This window comes from Nelumbo nucifera, chromosome 1 (assembly GCF_055504915.1).
Source record: "Nelumbo nucifera cultivar China Antique chromosome 1, China Antique-T2T, whole genome shotgun sequence".
Taxonomy (NCBI): Eukaryota; Viridiplantae; Streptophyta; class Magnoliopsida; order Proteales; family Nelumbonaceae; genus Nelumbo; species Nelumbo nucifera.
Window position 1 is genome coordinate 7,164,039 of NC_142649.1, and position 21,817 is coordinate 7,185,855.

At 39.0% G+C, this 21,817-nt stretch overlaps 1 protein-coding gene and 1 pseudogene across 2 annotated transcripts; one reads left to right on the forward strand and one right to left on the reverse strand.

Annotated features, from left to right (window-relative positions):
* The first annotated feature begins 6,195 nt into the window (after nt 1-6,195).
* Nucleotides 6,196-13,487, forward strand: LOC104587009 (uncharacterized). The gene is made up of 3 exons (XM_010244431.3): nt 6,196-6,425; nt 9,016-9,096; nt 10,341-13,487. The coding sequence occupies exons 2-3, from the start codon at nt 9,066-9,068 to the stop codon at nt 13,022-13,024; spliced, it is 2,715 nt and encodes a 904-aa protein (XP_010242733.1). The 5' UTR covers nt 6,196-6,425; nt 9,016-9,065; the 3' UTR covers nt 13,025-13,487.
* Nucleotides 13,488-18,488: 5,001 nt separating this feature from the next.
* LOC104587008 (receptor-like protein kinase ANXUR1 pseudogene) lies at nt 18,489-21,817 on the reverse strand (annotated as a pseudogene). Its single transcript, XR_016081162.1, has one exon. The product of XR_016081162.1 is annotated as a receptor-like protein kinase ANXUR1 pseudogene (transcript).

Here is a 21,817-nt window from a genome sequence, read left to right on the forward strand (position 1 = left end):
ATTCTTTCGTTTTGTTTTTCCCTTCTGGTGTTTGCATTCTCTATTTTATTGACTAATTCTGTGCAATCCCTTGGTCGAGCTGAAGTATCTATACCACTAGCGCTAATTCTTTTCAATCTTCCATTGTAATGTTGCATGGGCCACCCCAATGTAGGTTGGTAATCTCAAGTTGACCTGCACTGGACCTGTGGGAACCAACGACTGGTTTTTTTCCGTCTCTTATGAATCCAACGAGTTTATGATTTTGTCCTGAGTTGACCTGTTTAAATGCCAAATTATGGTACATGCAGTTGCTTCCATAAGTCCCAAGGAAACAAAAAAAAAAAAGCAAAGGGAACAAGCTGTAAATATTTTTCATTCAACAAAGAGATGCATATTGCATAAGAATGGAATCAGCACTATATTGAAACTTACAAACAGGCTTATTGTACACATGAACATTGGGAGAAATGCCCTGAAGTTTGCTTATTAAAAAAGAACAAAAAGACCCGAAACTTAGAGAAGAGGAAATACTAGTTCATTATTTTACCATGATATCCTACATTTTTAGTTTCACAGCTCCATACAAAATTTTGGGAGAAATGGAATCTATCTAGAAGGCATACTAAAACAATCAACTTCATCGTATGTTTTAAACCATCTAATAGAATGCTTGTATCATCATTATCATCCGTCACATAAGCCTTATCCCAACCATATACATGAATCTTGTTTTTCCATCCTGTTAAATTAGGTGCTTAATTCATTTCTTACTACTTCAACAGTTCAACCCATGTCATGTTTGGTCTGCCCCTAGCCCTTCTAGCCCCTTCAACTTGCAGTAGATCTTTCTTCTTAGGGGTGTTGTAGATGGTCTTCTATGCACATGGCCAAATTGGAAATGCTCCTAGGTTCCTTTGAATGATTTTGCTTCTGCCCTATCCTTTCTAATTTTTAAATTCATCTGAGCATACAAATTTCTGCCACACATCCAATAGAATGTATCATTCTTTGAAATATTTCATGTATACAGTTTCTGTTTAGGCCATCTCAATCTCTGGCATGTTGCCAATAGTATTATTCATTTTAAATCAATAAAAAACAAGTTGTTGCATACCAAAAGAGAAAGCAAGCCTCAAATCCTAGGACCATTTGAGCCATCTCACATGCAACCAACAACAATCTGGAAATCTTCTCCATCTCTATTGCTCACAGCTAAGGATTTGTTAGTCTGAGCTGCTGGAACAGAGCCATGATATTCTCAAATAGAGTTTCCAACTCCAATTGAAGCATAACAATAGAATTATCTCACCCCCTTGACCTGTCTAAACTGTAGTCACTCCTAAAAGTCTAAGGTTTCTAGTACATCTATCAAAATTGAACTTAACAACTCATTTGGAATTTTTTTGGGCAAATCCTGCATAACAAGCTCTCTAAAAGCTATTTAAAAATCGCTATTGATTACAAGCACATAGAGGTGTTAAGATAACACCCAACCCAACTACAAAAGACAGACAACAGAAATGCCGAAGGCAGTAATCGCCAAGGGACCTCCTAAGACACCTTAAGAGATTGTTCTACAGCAATTTTTATCCCTGTCCACATGATTACATGGGATTTAAACCATACTAAACTCAATATTTCCAACTATAGGGATTTAAACCAATGTTACCTGGACACAACAAAGACATTACTAGACAAGGTGTTTACACTAAAAATTGAGGTATCCAACATGAAATATAATCCTTGTATAGGTATCTAGGTATCATAGGTTTAAATGGTACATGATTGTCTAATGTTTGAAGTTGATTTTGTTTTACAATTTCATATTATAAATACATTTGATTTTCTTTTGAACTTCAACACCCTGCCTCCCTTGTGTAGAACTTTATGAAGAAGTTAAAGATGTTGATATGAATGACTTCTTGAACTTCAATTTAAAATGTAGAGGGTGGAAGACATAGATTAATGTAGTGATGGATATTTGAATGAATTCAGGGGAATGTGGAGCCAATGAAAGTAAGCAATGCATCTATTCAATTAACCAAAGATTGAAGCATTTCTTTGACTGGCTACTGGAAGTTATGGCTATGGGAGATTTGGATTCTTTCTTTCCTGCTGCAACCCGTGAGTATGCCCCTATTGTAGATGAAATTTGGAAGGATCCTGCTCTTCAAGAAGCATACAAGAGAAGAGATGAATTGCATTTTCTTCTTAATGTTGCCAATTATTTCTTAGATCGGGTATGTCTAAAGATATTTCTTGCATACATATTTCATAATAGTCATGGAAATTGTTTGTTATTTCTCTCATGCTTATGTTTTATAAATTGGTGTTTGATTGAGACATTTTAGGGGCCATTGCTTGGTGCAATGGTAAAATCTCAGGCTGATAAGTGTGTGAATTTGGGTTCGAGTCAGAGAGTGACCACTTCATGCTAGAAAATGCCGAAGATTAGGTCTATATCCAGTCCATACCTCCCAAAAGCCCGGATACTTGGGACCAATGCCCTTTTCTAATTGGGGCATTTTATGTTTTTTCCTAACTAGGCATTTTACATTGTTTAGGAGATGACTTATTTCTTATGATTTTTTTTTCATTTGTGTATTTATTTCTTATTTGATCTGTTGATGTGCAAGTGGGAGTTACTAGTAAGTATTTTAATGGGTGTAAAAGTTTGAAATCCAGTCTAGTAGATGTAGAGTTTACCAGCAAGATGTCATCACCAATATAAGGTTAACTGGCATATTAACATCATCTTGGAGCGGAAAAGGTGCTACTAGATCAACTAATAGCAAATTGAAGTAAATTGATTGAGGCAAAAACCAATATAGAGGCAAGTCCTATTGCTCAGGTTAACCTGATAATCTCAAAGGTTTAATAGTCAATTGAGAAGAGTGAGAAGAGTTTTCAAGAGACAAGAGAGAATGAATCAAAGGTCATTACAGGGGGGAAAGAAGCAGAGAATATTGTTACTAGTAAAAAAATCGGAGAGGGGCATGGAAAAAAATAGTCGGGGAAGAAGAAAAATAATTAGCAATATCATTTTCAAAGGTTTTTAAAAGAAAGAGATGCCAGGAATAGGTGATTCCGATTCCAGTTTCTAACTGAACCAAAAAGGGGCAGAATTGGAAACTTTGGTTGATTCCAATTCTGGCTTCTAATTGAACCAAACAACAACAACAGGAATCTAATTCCGATTCTTGACTGAACCAAATAGATGCTAGAAATAGGTGATTCCAATTCTGATTCCAATTCCGGTCTTGTTCGTGAACCAAACGCACCATTAATTCAAAACAATACATGGTCTCTTGTGTCTCCTCCACCTAATAAGAATGTTGTTGGTAACAATAGATCTTCTACATAAACGAAAACCTGATGGCTCCACTGAGCGCTTCAAAGTGTGTTTGGTGGCCAAGGGCTATACACAAGAGGCTGGGTTGGACTATGATGAAACCTTCAGCCCGGTAGTAAAGCCAACCACCATACGCATCGTCCTTTCTCTTGTTGTTCACTTCAAGTGGAATGTTCGACAATTGGACACTAATAATTCCTTTTTGCATGGGCAACTTACTGTGGAAGTCTACATGAATCAGCCCATAGGTTTTCTGGATCCTCATTATCCAAATTATATTTGTCGGGGTTACATCATTCTCTCCATGGGCTTAAGCAAGCCCCTTCTGCTTGGTTCACACACCTACATGATCATTTTCTTGTCTTGGGATTTCAAGCTTCCAAAGCTGATAATTCCTTATTCTTTATGCGTGAAAATTCTGACATCACTCTCATGTTGGTTTATGTTGACAACATTTAGTCACGGGCTTCAATTCAGTCAATTTCTACTTTCATTTCTCAGTTAAGCACTCAATTTGCTTTAAAAGATCTTGGGTCGACCCACTACTTTCTTGGCATCCACTTACAATATTCTGATACTGGTGTTCATCTTTCTCAATAGAAATACATCCATGACCTTCTTATCCGCTCACAAATGCATGAAGCCAAACCCAGTTCTACTCCCACGGCCGCTTCAACTCGCCTTGACAGTCACTCGGGTGAATCATTTTCAGATCCCGACTTCTATCACAACACTGTTGGAGGTCTTCTATATGTCACTTAACACACCCAGACATTAGTTTTGCTGCCAACAAGGTGTGTCAGTTCATGAAATCTCCTACTATGGTGCACCAGGCTATATAGTCAAACACATACTACGTTATCTAAAGGGTACAATTGATCATGGTTTGTTACTTTAGTCTTCCTCTTCTCTCACTCTTACCGCATTTTCTGATGTGGATTGGGCTACTTGCCCTATTTACAGAAAGTCTCAAAGTGGATTTTGTGTATTCTTGGGATCTAATCTCATCTATTGGAGCTCTTGAAAACAACAAACCATGTCTTGGTCAAGCACGGAGTTTGAATACAGGTCTCTTGCAAGTACCACTACTAAATTTGTTTGGATGCACATGCTCTTGGATGAACTTGGATTCTCTCCCCCTCTACCCTCTATTCTATGGTGTGACAACATTAGTGTTGCTGCCTTAACTTTAAATCCAATCCATCACTCTCGCACCAAGCACATAGAACTTGATTTTCACTTTATCCATGACAAAGTAGTTGATGGTGTCCTCACTGTTTAGTTCGATCCCTACTCTCAAAAACTTGATGGTCTACTTACCAAACCGCTATCTTCTGCTCGGTTTCGTCATTCCAATCCAAGTTTACTCTTGTTGAATGCACATTACGCTTAAGGGGGGATGTTAATGTGATAGAGTCCTCCACGTAACTAACCACTCAAGGATCTAACTTGGATATGTCTTATCTCCTACGTTTTCTATCTTTGAATTTGAATGGTTATAATCCATTACAAAAAACTATTGTAAGTGTATACATTGATATCAACATGAACCCATAAAATACACTAGTCTTTACCAACATAGAAGAGCAAACGAAACATAACCTTTGCTTCTTCCGTTTTTAGGGATAAGTTGATTGCACTCCACCTTAGAATTTTAAATTTCATTGTAGACCTACAACAATTCAAAATTTCAAACACCTCCACCTAAACACCAATACCCGCCTGTGTATTGGCATCAATTCTGAGCTGGCACCTACCCCAACTATACAGTGGAGCTAAGATCTGTGGGTGGGCCTGTAAATGGAGCAAATTCAAATCAAATCAAGCCATGTTCGAATTCGATTCTGATTACAAAATTAGTTATTCGAATTCAATTCAAGATCTGTCGGATATGCAAAAGTCTCAACCAAATTTGATTTTGATTAAAATATTGAATATTCGATTCAATTCGATTTAACCGATTTTATAGAGAAAACCCTAAATCTAAAATCCAAAACAAAGACATCGCCGATGAACAACATAGAAAAGCCTAAGAAAATACAAACTCACTTGTTAACCATACAAAAAACCTCAAGAAACCTAGAACAAGAAAGAAAATAGAAGAAAAGAGTTCATCCTTTCAAAGAGAGAGAGAGAACAAGAAATATTCGAAGATGGCCCCAATTATCTCGGTAAATTAAAAAGATGATCATATAACTTTTATTTGTCTTTTGTAATAAAGAGAATGGACACTTTGGGTATCGTGTAAAAGATTGTAACTCGAACTAAAAATTTAGAATAATATATATTATAATATATTATCGAATTCGAATATTTATCAAATCGAATCGGCATAAATTCAATTTCGATATGATTAAATAATCGATCCAAAAATCAGATTCGAATTTGACTATTTATTTAATCTGAATAGTCTGAATTCGATTCATTTAAGTCGAATCTCAAATTCGAATTCAAATTTTCTATTTGTGGGATTGGACTAAACAGTAAAAACCCCTTTTTTTGTGAAAAATAATACAAACCCAGCTTTCAACTTCGTATGGATCTCCTGCTTACGAAAACTCTACCCACCCACGCCTATTCACAAGAGGGAGCTTGTCAGCACCAGCGAGGGCGAACCCTAAATCCGGACTCGTTTAAATATAGCAAAAAAGTGAAAAACCCATTACCCATCAGAGCTTCAGTCACGGACTAACTGCATTAGGTGGGCTGGGCTGGGCCAGGACACTCCTGCAAAAGGTCTGGGCCTTTAACCACGGTCCTTGTATCTCAATTCAGTCCAGCCTCGGCCCATAAAAGAAACCTTCCACTAGGACCACTACTGTCCCGTTTCCATAACTCTCCTTCCTCCTCGCGGAAACAGATGAATTCGTACACTAATGGTAATGGCGGCAAAGACCTCAAATTCTTGTTTCAAGTAATGGCAGCAACAACGGCTCCTGAGTTGGGAATGGCGACACCAGATCTGTGCGTTCGCTCTTCTCCAAGGATTAGCATTGAAAGCTTTCAAGTTTCAATTAGGGTTTCCAGATTTGAAGGAGAGCTTCGAATAAGAAGGCTGCCATGGAATACTCCTTTTATCCAACACCAACAGGTTAGGGTTTGAGCTTTATATCTCTAGTGGAAATGCCTCGGGGTGGGACCGTTTTAGTAGTGTTCCTGTGACAATTTTGCTGTGGTTTCAGTAGAATGGATTGTTAGGGGAATTTCATGTTGTTCTTGTCAAATGCTGGAGGAATGTAAAATATTGATGTTTGAACATATTCAAATTTCACTCAGACATAGTTCTGCTCCGTCCTTTATTACAAATTCCTGATAAAAAAAACTGGCATATTTCAGTTTTGAATGTATAGCATGGGTCATACTTTATGAACCCATCTCAGCAAGATAGTATTTATTTTATTGATTTAGTTTAACTGCAAGCACATAAAATGGCTTACTGAACCACATTAAAGTTTGGAGTTTCGACTTAATCCTCCCTTACTAGTTACTACCAATAAAAGAGACCTGTTCATTCGCTTGGAGATTTTGAAGGATGTTGATTACTGGATGATGTTAAACAGTTATCATGTTTATGAAGAATCTTTCTGCTCCAGTAGATCTTTCTACTTATTGTCACTGTTAGGCCTGTAACTGAAATTGAAAATTCCTGATATTCTGATTTAATTTCTTTGATACCATGGGTACCCCATTTCCCACCTCCACGGTATCATTTGTCTGTTCCTCTTCTTTAGTTTAACCGTCCAGATTACCTTCAATCATATTCTTTCTCCCTTGAACATTACCATTTTATTGAATCCCATCCTTAATATCTCATCCTCTTCCAATGTTTACTTTCTTCACCTGAAATGCAACTATTCCCTCTTTCTAACTAAAAACTCTTCCTTACCTAGCTGTATTTGTACCTTTTTCTAGTTTCATGAAAGGCCATCATCAGAGTGGGCTATCGGGGGTCTTGGGAGGGCTAGACCAGATATGGGTCCTAACCTTTGTTTTTTTTTTTTTTTTTTTTTGTTTTGCACAAAGTGATTGCTCTCAGACTCAAACTTGCGTTCTTACACTTGCCAGCCGGAGGGTTTTACCACTACACCAAGTAATGGCCTCTACCTTTTATGGTTTCATCCATCTTTTTTCCTAGGGTGGTAGAAGGCCATATGTTCGTTGTAGAATCTTTCTTCCCAAAATGCCTTTGTGAATATCTAATCAGTTATATTGTTATTGCAACTGAGATTTATTTGAGTCCTCTTATAGGTCTATAGGTTCTTTAAACAACATGATGGGTAATTCACTAATTCCTTGAATGGAAACTTAGTTCCTTAATCCTGCCTAGCCCCTGTTTCAAGCTCTGTCGTCAAGCAAGATTTCTATTTCTGAACCTCAAATCCACCTTTCGTGCAAAATTTTAAACAAAGCCCCTATTGTTTTTTTTTTTTCCAAGTGGTGCTTTTCTTTTTGAAAGATAGAAATGATTTCATTAAAGAGGAAAACAGGAGGAAAGAGAAGATCCCACCTGCAGCTTACAACAAAAAGGGCACCTGCAGCTTACAAATAGGCATATAATCCTATGGGATGATCAGTTTCCAAGTGATACTTGCTCACATTAATTATCACCAAAGCCTTGGAATGACAGCTAAAGATTGCAAATGCAGTCTTCTATATCACAATATGTTCTAGCATTATTGGTGTTTACATGTGCATCCTTTTTTGTATTAAGATTCCTCTCTCTCTCGCTCTCGTCTCTTTACCCCTGTTTCTTTATTAATTTGTGGCCAATTTTATATGGACTCTCCTAAGTGGATGAAGTGTCCTTGTCAGACATGTCAGATTCCGACACTCCACGGAGTCTTGATAGACACTTCAATGTAGCATTTTCCTTTACTTGCTTATTTTACATAAATATACACAGTGAAGTGTCCTTGTCGGACACATGTCAGATTCTGGTCATAGCTAGGTGGTCTCTCTCTCTTTTCCAACTCCATTTATTTCTTCCTCCAAGCTATTCATCTGTTGTATGTTTTAACAGCAAGATTTCTTTTCATTCTTCCTAATTCTGAAGTTCTTTCAGAACTATGATCTTGTTTCCTGCTCATTCTTTGGTGCATAGAAAGCTGTTTAATGGCTTCTCCATCTTTTCTTCATAACCAATCACCCAAATTACCTTTCTTCATTTTAAAATGCCCACTATCAGATCTGAAAGTTATGGGCATTATTCGTCCTCCATCAAAGTACTAGGTGGAAAACCTAGGCTGTCCATCAGATGGGAGTTCCTTAATTGGCTGCTTATACATACAATGCACTTGTAACTTTACCCATAAAGCCTATAATTTACCATGTATTGCATTTCTATATGTACAGTAATGATGGGACTTGAAAATGGCTTCTTGTTTGTTTCTTTTAAGTTTTCTCAAATAAACAAGGATAGGAAGTGGCATAGTGTTATTGGGCTCCAAGTTGCCAAATGAATAGAGTGAGGTAACTAGGTACGTTGACCTATTTTGGTGTCCCATGTGTGAACAATCTGTCCTTGCAGGAAATTAGGGCTGCAAAGTCATTCAAGATAAAAACCTTCATGCATATTCTTGTATAAATAATGTATTTGTTTTCAAAAGGATATCTAGATCCTACATTCAAATATGTTCTTTGTGATATCACTTATATTCTTTTTTCCTGAATGTCAATTATAGGTAAGGCCAAGAGAAAAATAGTACCACATTGACAGGTCAGACATGCAAAGATGAAGCTGAAGAAGCTCTTGAATAACCAAGGTAATATGCTTAATCTCTAGTGTTATGGTTTGACTGTTTTTCTGTATCATGGTGTTGGATTTTCTGCTGGACCTTGTTTTGAATCTTTCTCATCTCCTGACTCAACCACATTAGTAAATACCAAATTTGTCAAGGCAAGGATGCCTGGTCTGAGCAATGAATTATATTAAAAAGGTATGCACATTTGTAGTTAAAGTATTGCCTAGGTGTTTTGTAGCTCCATCACGTAGGTGACCAACTATGTTGGTGGTATAGATATAAACATCTTAGCAAGGGGCAAATAATTAATTATGCCCCCTTAGTGTATACCCTATTTTTGATCAATAATATTGTATGTATATCTTTGTTTCTGTATAAACCAGGGGTGTTAGTAAAAACTCTTGTTATTGATTCTGGTTTGTTGATTTAGTTTATAAAAATCCTGCATCAAGATGCCACTCTTGTTGCATGATTTTTTCTTTTGCTCCTCTGGCCTCCGCTACCATGACTTTTAAAATCTACTTTTTTTTCTTCATCAGTACCTTACCTAGAGAAAGAGTGATAACAAACATAAACTACCAATGAATTATCTTTATCCAAATAACAAATAAGTAACTTTTGTTATCAAGTTAACAACCCATAAAAGCATTTGGTTCATCAGATACAATCAATAAATATGCAACTTTTATAATTTGGCAATCTGAAGCAGTTGAGCACACACCTTACATCCTGCTGTTGTTTAGTTTCATTATTGGGGTAGTTATTATCTATTTAAGTACCCTATTATAATTGTAAGTTGCTTGAGAGAAAGCCCAGCATACATTCTATTTCTATGGAAGCCCCATCCTCACTCTCTCTTAAGTGAAAATTCAGATGGCATGAGAATCATTGTTGCCTAACTCTGTGGCTGACAAATCCCTACACAAGAAAGTGGGCCAGTAATGATATTCTGGCTTACAGACTTTTCATCTCCCTACTTGTTCTTTTGTGTGTGCAGAGGAGAAAGGAGAAGGGGTCCATCGGACTCCATCCTTCTAGTGGATAGGTGAATTGAATGCAAAGACTATTTGAGAGGCCATGTTGTGGAAATTTCCTGGGAAGGACCCATTGTTATTGTTGTTGTTGTAGTAGTACACCATCCATGAATAAATTTTCTCTATTTGTTTTCCCTTAAGCAGTATTTTTTTTTCTAATGGTCCTGAATATGGGTTACCTTAACAAGTTTCAAGATTATGCTTGTAAATGTTATATATTTTGCACTGCAGGAATGTTTTTTCATTCTGGGTGTAGGTGTTATACTCTTTATGACATATACAAGGAGTTCTCATCCATGGGCAGTGGATCTTCTGACCTTGATGGAAAGGCCATTCCCTCTGTAGATGTGGTTAATGAAGAATACCTGAGAAAAGAGGATGGTGCAAAAGCAGGAGTGGAGGATATTTGTTGCATTTTAATGAGTGACGCATGGGGACCCGTGTTAGAAAGTAATTTATTAAAGATGGCTGAGAAACATCAACCAGATTTGGTCATTGGAGTCTTAAAGAGGCTGAAAGATGTCAAATTAGCAATAAACTATTTCCGGTGGGTTGAAAAGGAAACAAATCAAGTTCACAGTCCAGAAGCATATGATTCCTTGCTGAGGATAATGAGTAGCAGTAAAAAATTTGAAAGCATGGAGCAGATTCTGGAGGAAATGAGCCTCTGTGGTTATAGTCCCTCAAATAACACTTGCATTCAGTTAGTTGACAGCTATGTCAAATTTGGGATGCTAATGGAGGCATTCTACTTGTTACAAACTATGTGGAAGCTCAATTTCCATCCTGCATTTTCAGCTTATACAACCCTTATTGGTGCTATGGCTGGGGTTCAGGAACCTGATCTTGCACTAACTCTCTTTCGTCAAATGCAGGAGATTGGGTATAAAGTGAATGTGCATTTGTATACGACTCTAATTCGAGTTTTTGCAAAGGAAAACCGGATGGATGTAGTTTTTTGCTTATTGGATGAAATGAAGAACAACTCCTTCAAAGCAGATGTTGTTCTGTACAATGTCTGCATAGACTGTTTTGGCAAAGTAGGCCAGGTTGATTTGGCCTGGAAATTCTTCAAGGAAATGAAAGCCAAAGGTATCATTCCTGATGATGTTACCTATTCTAGCATGATAGGTGCTCTTTGCAAAGCTAATAGACTGGATGAAGCTGTGAAACTATTTGAGCAGATGGAGTTGAACAGGAATGTTCCATGTGCATATGCTTGTAACACCATGATCATGGGATATGGTTCTGCTGGAAGGTTCAGTGAGGCCTATGAGCTACTTGAGAAGCAGAAAGAGAAGGGTTGCATTCCCAGTGTAATTGCATATAATTGCATCCTTACTTGTCTTGCAAAGAAGGGCAAAGTTAACGAGGCTTGTAATATATTTGAAGAAATGAAAAAATATGCAGTGCCCAATCTATCAACCTATAATATTCTCATAGGCATGCTTTGTGAGGTGGGGAAACTTGAGGCTGCTTTTGATCTTCGGGACTCCATGGAAATAGCTGGTATATTTCCTAACTTGCTGACCATGAACATAATGGTTGACAGGCTTTGTAAGGCTCAAAAGTTGGATGAAGCTTGGAGTATCTTTGAAAGCATGGATCAGAAGGGTTGCATGCCAAATGTGGTAACATTTTGTTCTATGATAGATGGGTTGGGTAGGCAAGGTAAGGTTGATGATGCTTACAGATTGTTTGAGAGAATGTTGGATGTAGGTGGGATCCCAAATGCTATTATTTATACATCCCTCATTAGAAATTTCTTCAAGTCTGGCAGGAAGGAAGATGGACATAGAATCTACAAAGAAATGATTGATAGAGGAATTCCTCCTGATCTGACACTTCTTAATACCTACATGGATTGTGTCTTGAAGACAGGTGATACTGGCAAAGGCAAGGCTTTGTTTGAGGAAATCAAAGCCAGGGGGTTCCTTCCAAATGTGTGGAGCTACTCTATTTTAATTCATGGCCTTGTGAAAGCTGGCCATGCATCAACAACCTATGAGTTGTATCACTCCATGAAAGAACAGGGTTGTATTCTTGACACACTTGCTTACAATACTGTCATTGACGGGCTTTACAAGTCAGGTAATGTAGAAAAAGCTTACCGGCTGCTGGAGGAAATGAAGACAAAGGGTTACCAACCCACAGTGGTTACATATGGATCAGTCATTCATGGGCTTTCCAAGACTGACAGGCTTGATGAAGCATACATGCTCTTTGAAGAAGCAAAATCAGGAGTTGGCATAAATGTAGTAATGTATAACAGTCTTATTGATGGTTTTGGAAAGGTCGGTAGAATAGATGAGGCATATCTTATCATGGAAGAGTTGATCCACAAGGGATTGACACCTAATGTGTACACATGGAACTGCCTTCTTGATGCCTTAGTGAAGGCAGAGGAAATTAATGAAGCCCTTGTCTGCTTTCAGTCCATGAAAGACCTTAAATGCACCCCAAATGCCATCACTTACAGCATTATCATAAATGGTCTCTGTTGTGTTCGAAAGGTTAACAAAGCATTTGTCTTTTGGCAAGAGATGCAGAAGCAGGGGTTAAACCCTAATGCAATCACCTATAACACCATGATTTCTGGACTTGCAAAGGCTGGGAACATAGAGGAGGCTGATCGGATTTTTAAGAGATTCAAAGCAAGTGGAGGTGTACCTGACTCTGTTAGTTATAATACTATAATAGAAGGATTGAGCAATGCCAATAGGGCAATGGATGCATATGCAGTTTTAGAGGAGACCCGGATTAAAGGTTGTAAAATCTGTCCAAGGGCATGTCTTGTGCTTTTAGAAGCATTGCAGAGGGCTGAATGCATTGAAGAGACAGCAGTTGTGAATGCTATTTTAAAGGAAACAGAAAAGTCCCAGCAAGACTTGAGGTTCTTGTATGATATAGGGTGAAGTTTCTCTGATACTGTGATACACATGGCAGAAAATGGGTGTCTGTTGGCTAGCTGACAAGGTTATTCTCCAACATATTGATGACGATATCAACTGCATGCTGCATACTCTTCTCTAGTGGGCCTATATTTTCAACTCTATCTAGGGTTGAGGTGTCTCCCTGTTGAAGTATCTTCTACCTATTAAGGTAGAACGTGGGAGCTAATGCAAGCTTTACAAACTTCACTACCTATGCTTATCAAGCTGGTCCTAGCCATTGTTAGGCTCTCTTTGGTGCTTTTCTTCTTGTGGTTTCTGGCATATCATTATTTTTTCTTAAAAGATAGGTTCAAGATTGGTTGATTATGATACCTCAGGATCTTCCCTGCAGTACAGAGACAGAAGTTCATCATTCTAAAATTTCACATGAAGGAGCTGACCTACATCAAACTTGACCCAATTTTTTGGATGATCCATGATCATCTCAGCAAATAAAGCATGGGTAATGTGTGTAAAGAGCCTCTTGCACCGTGATTCTTGTGTTTCAACAAGGCAAATCTATCAGTTGTATAGTCTTAGAAATGTGCATTGGTGCCTTGTATTTACCTGGTTGATTTATATTTATTTCAATGGAGCTACCAAATCATGCTTCTTGTGGAAGAAAATTCTGCTCAGTTACAGCTCTGACAATCCTTTCTTGTTCTTGTTGGCATTCCTATAGAATGTCCAATAAATGGATGAAGGCTTTATGCAGTTTGGCATGTTAGCTTCTTATTCTGAATTAGATCTTTGGAACAATTTGAAAGAAACTCTTTTAACTTTTATGCTGTGGGAATGCGCATTTATAATTAACTTTTTCTTAACAGTAAAACAATTATTTGCTGCTCCATGGGAACAGAAAGACAACAGAACTCTTTCTTTGAAATGTTAGCATAGCAAGTGCCACCTGAATGATTACAGGTTTCTGACGGAAAGACCTACAACGTTAGCCTATCAACAGTAACATAATCCGTGTAGCCATTCTGGTGCATATTTGCAGTAAAACTGTTGAAATACATCTACATCCTAGCAAATTTGTTGATTAGGGGTGGGCCAAAAGGACATGGGTAAAAGTAATAAGAAATAATGTAATGGTGTCACAGAATGGATTGGTGAAATTGCCGGATTAATTATGTAGTAGAATAAGAAAACCAATTTGGCTAGACAAAATAAGCATGTAGCTAACACTAACAGGTCGTTGCTTGACATTTACATTTTCATGAGGTACTAGATATTGTTGAATGGCTACGAGACATCAGTTCTCTAATTACAGCATTGTATCCTACCAAAGTCCGATCAATTTTCACATGGCAAAACCATCTGTTCAACAATCTGGACCATCTGGTTCCTTAACTGGCTTGAGTTCAGATCTTTCTACCAGGGCTTATGTAGCAACTGCTTTCAGAAAATCAGATGCAACTACAGTATCTAGAACCCTATATATATCTTCCACCTCTCCAACTTCGACACCCAGCAAGCAATCCCATCTTGATACTCTATTCCTTCTACAGGTAAGCAATCTCATCTTGTAGTTATAGCAAACATCAAACAAATAACCACTGAAACCATGCAAATTTAAATTTGCATCTTTTGTTATATCTAGTCTAAGCACTATTCATTTCAAAACTAGCAGGCTCATGGTTTTCCTCAGACATGGGCATAGAACTAGGCACGTAAACAATCTTAAAAGAATAAATCAAGAAATGATAATTTTAAATGACAAAACTATTTAAATTAATCAAAATATCAATAAGGCTTAAAATTAATAAATTGCCTCAATGGCATAATGTACAAGGTAAAATGGTGTAGGAGGGCATCATAAAAGACCAAATTTCCATTGAAAAAGCCATCAAATGGGTTTAGGAGAAACTATTAATGTGATATAAAATATAGAAATGGCAATTTGACCCATCCCCGTGGGGTCCCACCCCACCCAGCCTTGGTCAAGGTGGGTTTTTGAATCATTGATTGGGGTTCGGGGAAAACTGAAACTCTGGGGATTGAGAATGGTATTTGTCCACCCCGCCCGGAACCTGCCCTGACTATATTATATTACATAATATTAATATATAAAATTATTAATATATGTTATAAAAGCCATTTGGAACCCAATCTTAGAGAGGATGGATTAAAAAACTGGCCACTTGGAAAGCAAGGTATCTTTCCAAAGGTGGGAAGGTAACTCTTATCAAAAGTGTTCTAGCCAGCTTGCCAACCTATTTTATGTTTCTTTTTCCATTATCTTCGGATGTGGTGGAGGTTTTAGAAAAAAAAATAAATAAGAGATTTTCTGTGGGTGAGATTTTCCATTCATAAGGGGGTTTGGGGATAAGATATCTAAGTCTTTCAACCTAGCCTTATTAGGTAGTTGGCACTGGAGGTTTGATATTGAACCAGACAACCTTTGGAGGAAGGTAATAGCTGAGAAATATGGGTTGGATAATAATGGTTGGGACAGTGGTCCTCCAATTTTGACTCATGGTTGTAGCTTGTGGAAAGGAATCTGTAGAACCACCACCAAGTTCAGACGTTGTATAAGGTTTAAAATTGGAGATGGCAGAAGGATCAGATTCTGGCTTGATCCTTGGACAGGGGAGAGCTCTCTCAAAGAGTTGTTTCCCACTGTTTAATCTTGTAGTTGATAAAGAAGTGTCGGTAGCTGATTCTATTGTGCAGGGGGAGATAACATTTGCTGGATCCATTCTTTCAGAATGGACTTTAACTACTGGGAGATTCAACAGGTAGGAAATCTCCTTGCTCTGCTCCAAGATCAGACGCTGGATTTACAGAGTCAGGATTAAAGAGTGTGGAAGTGGGCCATTTAGGGGACAGTGGCACCCTCTAAAGTCTAAAGTCAAATTTTTTGTTTGGGTGGCAGTTTTGGACAAGTGCCTCACAAAGTGCAGTGTGGAGACGGAAACTATTAACCATCTATTTTTACACTGCAAGGTTGTAACAATGATTTGGAGCTATTTTCTAAAGATCCTAAAGGTGCGCTGGAGCATGTCTGCCTCAGTTAAAGCATGGTTGGAGGCTTGGCACATATCAAGGATGACAAAGAAGGGGAAAATATGCTGGTCCTCTATTACTTTGGCAATTCTGTGGGCAATGTGAACTGAAAGGAACAGTAGAACTTTTGATCACAAAGCCTCCTCAGAAGCTGAGGTCATTAACAAGGCTACATAGCTTGTTAGGAGCTGGTTGTCTATAAACACAAGTTTGATTGTATTTTTTTGAGGGTGGCATTTTTTTGAGGGTGGCATTTTTTTGAGGTCCTTCTATTTTAGTTTTTGTACCAACTTGTCATTGTACAAGTTACCGGTTGATTAATACAATTATACTTTACCTTTTCTCAAAAAATACTATAACATTATATATTATATTGCATGATATAAAATAGTTCTAAGTTTCAGAAAAAATAAATTTCTAAGTACACAAATAGGAATGATCAGGGCAGAGCAGGGCAAATTCATGGATCCCCATTCCCTACAGGGACAGAAATAGAGTTAGGATTTCTAGCCCTGCCAAGGTTCAGGGCAGGGACGAAATGGGGCATTTGAGTTCGTGTCAGGGACGGCCGGGGCAGGTAAAACCCAGCCCCACCCCTCCCCATTGCCATTCTAGTTTTCAACAAAATAGTTCCAATTAGTAGCCTACATTTTGTATTCTTCATAGGAGGTCCCTTCTACTTTTCCTCCTCATTTCTGTAAACAAAATGCAGAAGCATCTCTTAGTTGCATCATTTTTAATTTACATTAATCACCTTTTCATAAAAAATCCTAAAGCAAACATCAATTACCTAGATATATTTATATAAAAATTAGGATATGGTTTGGCCACAATACTTTCCTCTATGGCTCAGCCTCAGCTTAGCACCTGAGCAACTATGCTGAGTGGATGGGTTTAAATTAATTGTCTTGCAAACATGCTTTGTAATTCAAGGGACCTGTTTAGTATTGCAAGTTGGGCAGATTGAAGTCAACCCTAACCGCTTGTAACCTCCAACCACAGTGGAATTAAATCATCCCCCAATAAAAGTCTAACCATTGAATTCCAAAATTACTAGAGAGAAACACACAGCTTCAAGAAAGCAATAGCTTCAAGCTGTCATGGGTGACAGAGAAACCCAGATGGGTCGAGGAAATAGAAAGAGTCCACAATGATCACAAACTACAAATCCAATAGAGGCAGTAGTAGACGTGACAGCAGAATCCACATTAATCAATCTTTAAGTACTCCATGTGGTGGTTTTTTCCAAATGACAGATTAATTCCCCACGAGGAATAACATTGGAAGTAGAAGCAGTGTCATTAGAGACCACACTATTAAGAAGAATCATGTGATTTAGTAATATCTCGAACAGGTTCATAGGGGATATCTTCAAAAATATGTGTATTCCTAGCCTACCATATCTATCCCATAATAACAAAACCATCCATGTCGAACATCCCCCCATAGTCTCTAACATCAAAGTAGGGAAGAACATCGAGGCGAATCAGTTCGGTATGTTATTGCACCATGGTCGATAAAATGAGCAACCTTACCAATATGGTTTGGTAAATCAACAAGTTGACCTAAGAATATGCCTCTTCCACACCATGAATTATATTTTAACTCACCATTACCTAGTAACCAAAAGATCCCCTTTTATATTATCAAACATTAGTGCCTTTTGCCACAGGGATAAATGGACTGCAATCCACCTTAGAAATCTGAAATTGCAGCCCCCTCTTGGTCTACTAGTAGACCTCCCCCCCCCTATAAACCGCATCTTGCCTATGAATTTAGCATCAATCCACGGGCAGGATTCAGTCCACTCCTAGAAATCTTAGCTCCACCCTAGGGGTGGACTGAACTATAAAAACCCCTTTGCCATAAAGCATTTTCTAAGTAAAAAAAAAAAAAAAGTGCCATAAAAACTTCAAAATGATAGCAGATTTTCTTGTTTCAACATTGTAGAAACCCAAGCCCCCTTCATCTTTTAATTTCACCATTGGTTCCAAGATAATAAATGATTTTTCCCCCTCGAATCCTCATGTCCCCACTAGAAATCTCGACATATGGTATCCAATTGGTGACAAGCAGTTTTAGGAAATAGATTGTTGCAGATTTTGTTGCAGATAATAAAAGCTAAATCCAAATGCCGTATATCATGTTTATAAAAAATTATTGTATATCATATATTGTTAATAAAAACCTCCCCTAAATGGCTCAATAGTAGGATGATCACTTTAATTTGTTTTAAAAATTAGTTCTATCTTTTTAGTAAACAAAAATTAGTTTTATAACACTTACGCATTTTTCTTCAAGGTCTACCCCAAGACATATCAAGTTATAGTAAATGCAAAAATTATTTTTTTTCATGTCCCCTGAAACTCTGAAAGTTATAAATAAAAAAAGAAATTTTTTATCTACCTTAAATGATATATATTTATATATGCAAAAATTTAAAGAAGTGCATTCATTAAGATAGCAAAGTACACCTTGATACAAGTTACTATCAGTTACAATCAATCTCTTGTCTGGTACTGAATGCTAAAGAAAGAGAAGAAGAAGAAGAAGAGATAGAAAGAGAGTCAGAATACAAAGAACAAATATCAAAAGCAATCATGCATCCTCTGAACAAACCAAATTAAAAAGAAGAAAAAAAATGATGGAGAAAATTCTGATCATCGCCCCTTTGGATTGATAAGCTGAGAGAAGACCATGCTTTCTGATTGCTGCTTACTGACATCGCTTTCATCTCCAAGGCCTAGGGTAGCTTGATAAATACTTATGTTAGTCTCATGGCTACCCAACTGCAACTCCTTTTCTTCATCCTTCTCTGGTTTCACACCGTCGGGATTTTCTTGCAGTTGAAGGGCAAACTCAAGATTCCACAACACATCGCCCATGGATGGGCGATCAACTCCATGATCAGACAAGCACTTCTCAGCCGTCTCTGCAAACTTCTTTAGGCATTCTGGGGTGATCTTTCCCTTGAGTTCAGGGTCGATGATGTCTTCAAGGGTTCCCCTTGCCTGGCAGTGCAATGCCCAATCTGCAAGACTGACTTGCTCCTTGGGAAGGCTTGGATTCAGTGCAGGCCTTGCACACAGGACCTCAAAGAGAACAACCCCAAATGAGTATACATCAGACTTCTCTGTCAACTGCTGGCGACGGAAATACTCAGGGTCTAAGTACCCAAAGCTCCCTTTCACCACAGTACTGACATGGCTCTGGTTGTGGTTGAGATTGGGACCTGTTTTGGAGAGCCCAAAATCTGAAACCTTGGCCACCCACTTCTCGTTCAGAAGGATGTTTGTGGTCTTCACATCCCTGTGAATGATTGTGTACTTGGCACCTGTGTGTAGGTAGTGAAGTCCTCTTGCAGCTCCTATACAGATTTCCAACCTCTTCTTCCATGAGAGAGGGTCTTTATTGGTCTTGTAGAGATGTTCTCTTAGAGTTCCAAATGCCATGTAGTCATAAACTAAGATCATCTCGTTTTCCTCTTCGCAGTAGCCGATCAGAGAGACCAAATGCCTGTGTCTTAACTTGGAAAGCATCTCAATTTCAGTCTCGAATTCATGAACTCCTTGGTCCGAAGATGGGTTTGCTCTTTTAATGGCTACCATGGTATTTCCATCTATAACTCCCTTATAGACCTTCCCAAACCCACCAACCCCAATAACCTCAGATTCGTCAAAGTTGTTAGTACCTTTCTTTATCTCCGCCAAGGAGAAATGCCTGCAGAGACTAACAGCCTCCGTAGAAAGGTGGCTGCTGGCGGTACTCTTCCCGGAGATGGTCGACTTGCTCCCTGATGTGCGGGAACTTCCTCCATACAGTGGCAACCAACCAGATCTACAGGCATCTTCTCCAAGGCCTCTCTTCTTCCTCCGGTATGCAACAATGCAGACAGCAGCCAATAGCCCAACGGCAGCTGCAGCCCCACCAATCATTCGGGCATGTAAGCTGGATTTAGATGGAGCAAACGCCCTTGGCGTCTCAGCTTGGGCCTTCACGAGCATCGGCGATGGCACTGGGTTGGGGCCTGCCAAGTTCCCTCTGCTGTCATTGAGCTTGAATATCTCCAACCCATTAAGCAAAGCATCATAGAACTCCGGCCTCGCCGAGACGGTGGGGTGCATCGCCACCCAAAGCTGGTCATCGCCGGGTGCATCAGTCACGTAGATGGCGTAATCCTTGTACACCGGCACTCCCCCTGAACCAGCCCACAGGACGACGTCGGCTTGAGCCTGTGCCGTCCGGTTATTGAGGTAAATGTCGAACACTCTCTGATTAACCTTGGTCATTTGCAGATCACAGAAGTGAAATCTAACGACATACATGAAGTTGGGATCAACCTGGAAGACCCAAGTGAGATTAGCATTGGCATTGACCTCAGGCTCCGGTCCCATCGACCTCGACGTGCTGTATACGTCAATCGGAGCTATATACTCCGGCGTTTCCTTGTATCGAATTGTAAGATTCTTTTCAGCATCCATGGTGACGCCTACGTTAGCACCGAATAGGTAAGGAGAGTCATCATACCATGTTCTGGTAAGGCCTGAATCGTTTGTAGGAGCGATATAATTCCCACCCACATTCAGCCTATACATTGTCTGTATGTTAGAGAGCTTGGCGTCGATTAATTGATGGACGGAACCGACCACCGGGGCCGGATGGAACAATTCCGGCATCGGAATCACCTCAATGCCATTGATGAAAGCGAAGGAACCAGAATGTTTGTCGGAGGGTTTGAAGGTGAGGTCGAGTTTGCCGGTGGGGAAGGGGGACAGAGAGAACTCCCTTACAATGTAGGCCTGTGTGAGAGCTTCTGCTGTAATGTAAGCGCTGAAATTGTTCAGAAGTGTAACCCCACCTGCAACAACCGAGAAGAAGGCATCGGTGGCGTTGAGGCTACTGTAGGAAGATGGATAGAAATGGAGCCTGACCCAGTGCCTCTGCTTTGGAGAAACCGAGAACGTGTAAGAGGCCTCGGCGGTGAAAATTCTGGCGTTCATGTACGGAATGGTAGAAGGGAGAGATGGGTCCTGGAATTGAGCCTTGGAAGGCACTGAGTTGTCCTCTGATTTGAGGTATTTGGAATCTAAATCCCATACCCGGCCATCTGAATCAGTACTAGAATTTACGGAGCCACAGCTCAGGACAAAAGAAACCGAGTTTTCAGTCTGAGAGAAGACATTGGCTAAGAAGGACAAGAGAATAAGGAAGGAAAAAGCATAGGTTGTGGTGTTCATGGCTTCCAAGAAAACCCTTTTCGAAGAATCTCAGATATGGCGATAATGGAGGAAGAAAGAAAGCGAAAGAACGAAAGAGGTTTGGCGTACAGGAAAACGGGAAAAGCAGTCAAACATTACAAAACAGTGAAGAACGTTTTCCTGTACGCCGAAACGTCTTCTGGGCTTTCTCCGCTCTTACTTTTCCGTCATTCTAAGCCATCTTTCCTCCATCCCGAGCCCCGACCAGCGCGAACCAGAGACGACGAAGAACAGAGGGATGATCTAAAAGTTTCTCTGTTTTCTTCTTTCTCGTTTTTCCTTTTTGATTTTCCTCTTTTTTCTTGGGTCTCCATCGTAGGATGAGAGAGAAAGGCGGTTAGAGATGAACGAGAGAGAATGTGAAACGTTGTTTGGTGGCATTGATTGGTTATTGAACAACTGAATCGCCATTGAAAGTGGCACCAAAAGCTGTAAGCCTTAAATTAGCAATTCACGACGTTTCAGTTTTCAGTTTTCACTACAACTAGTCGGGACCCGTGCATCATTA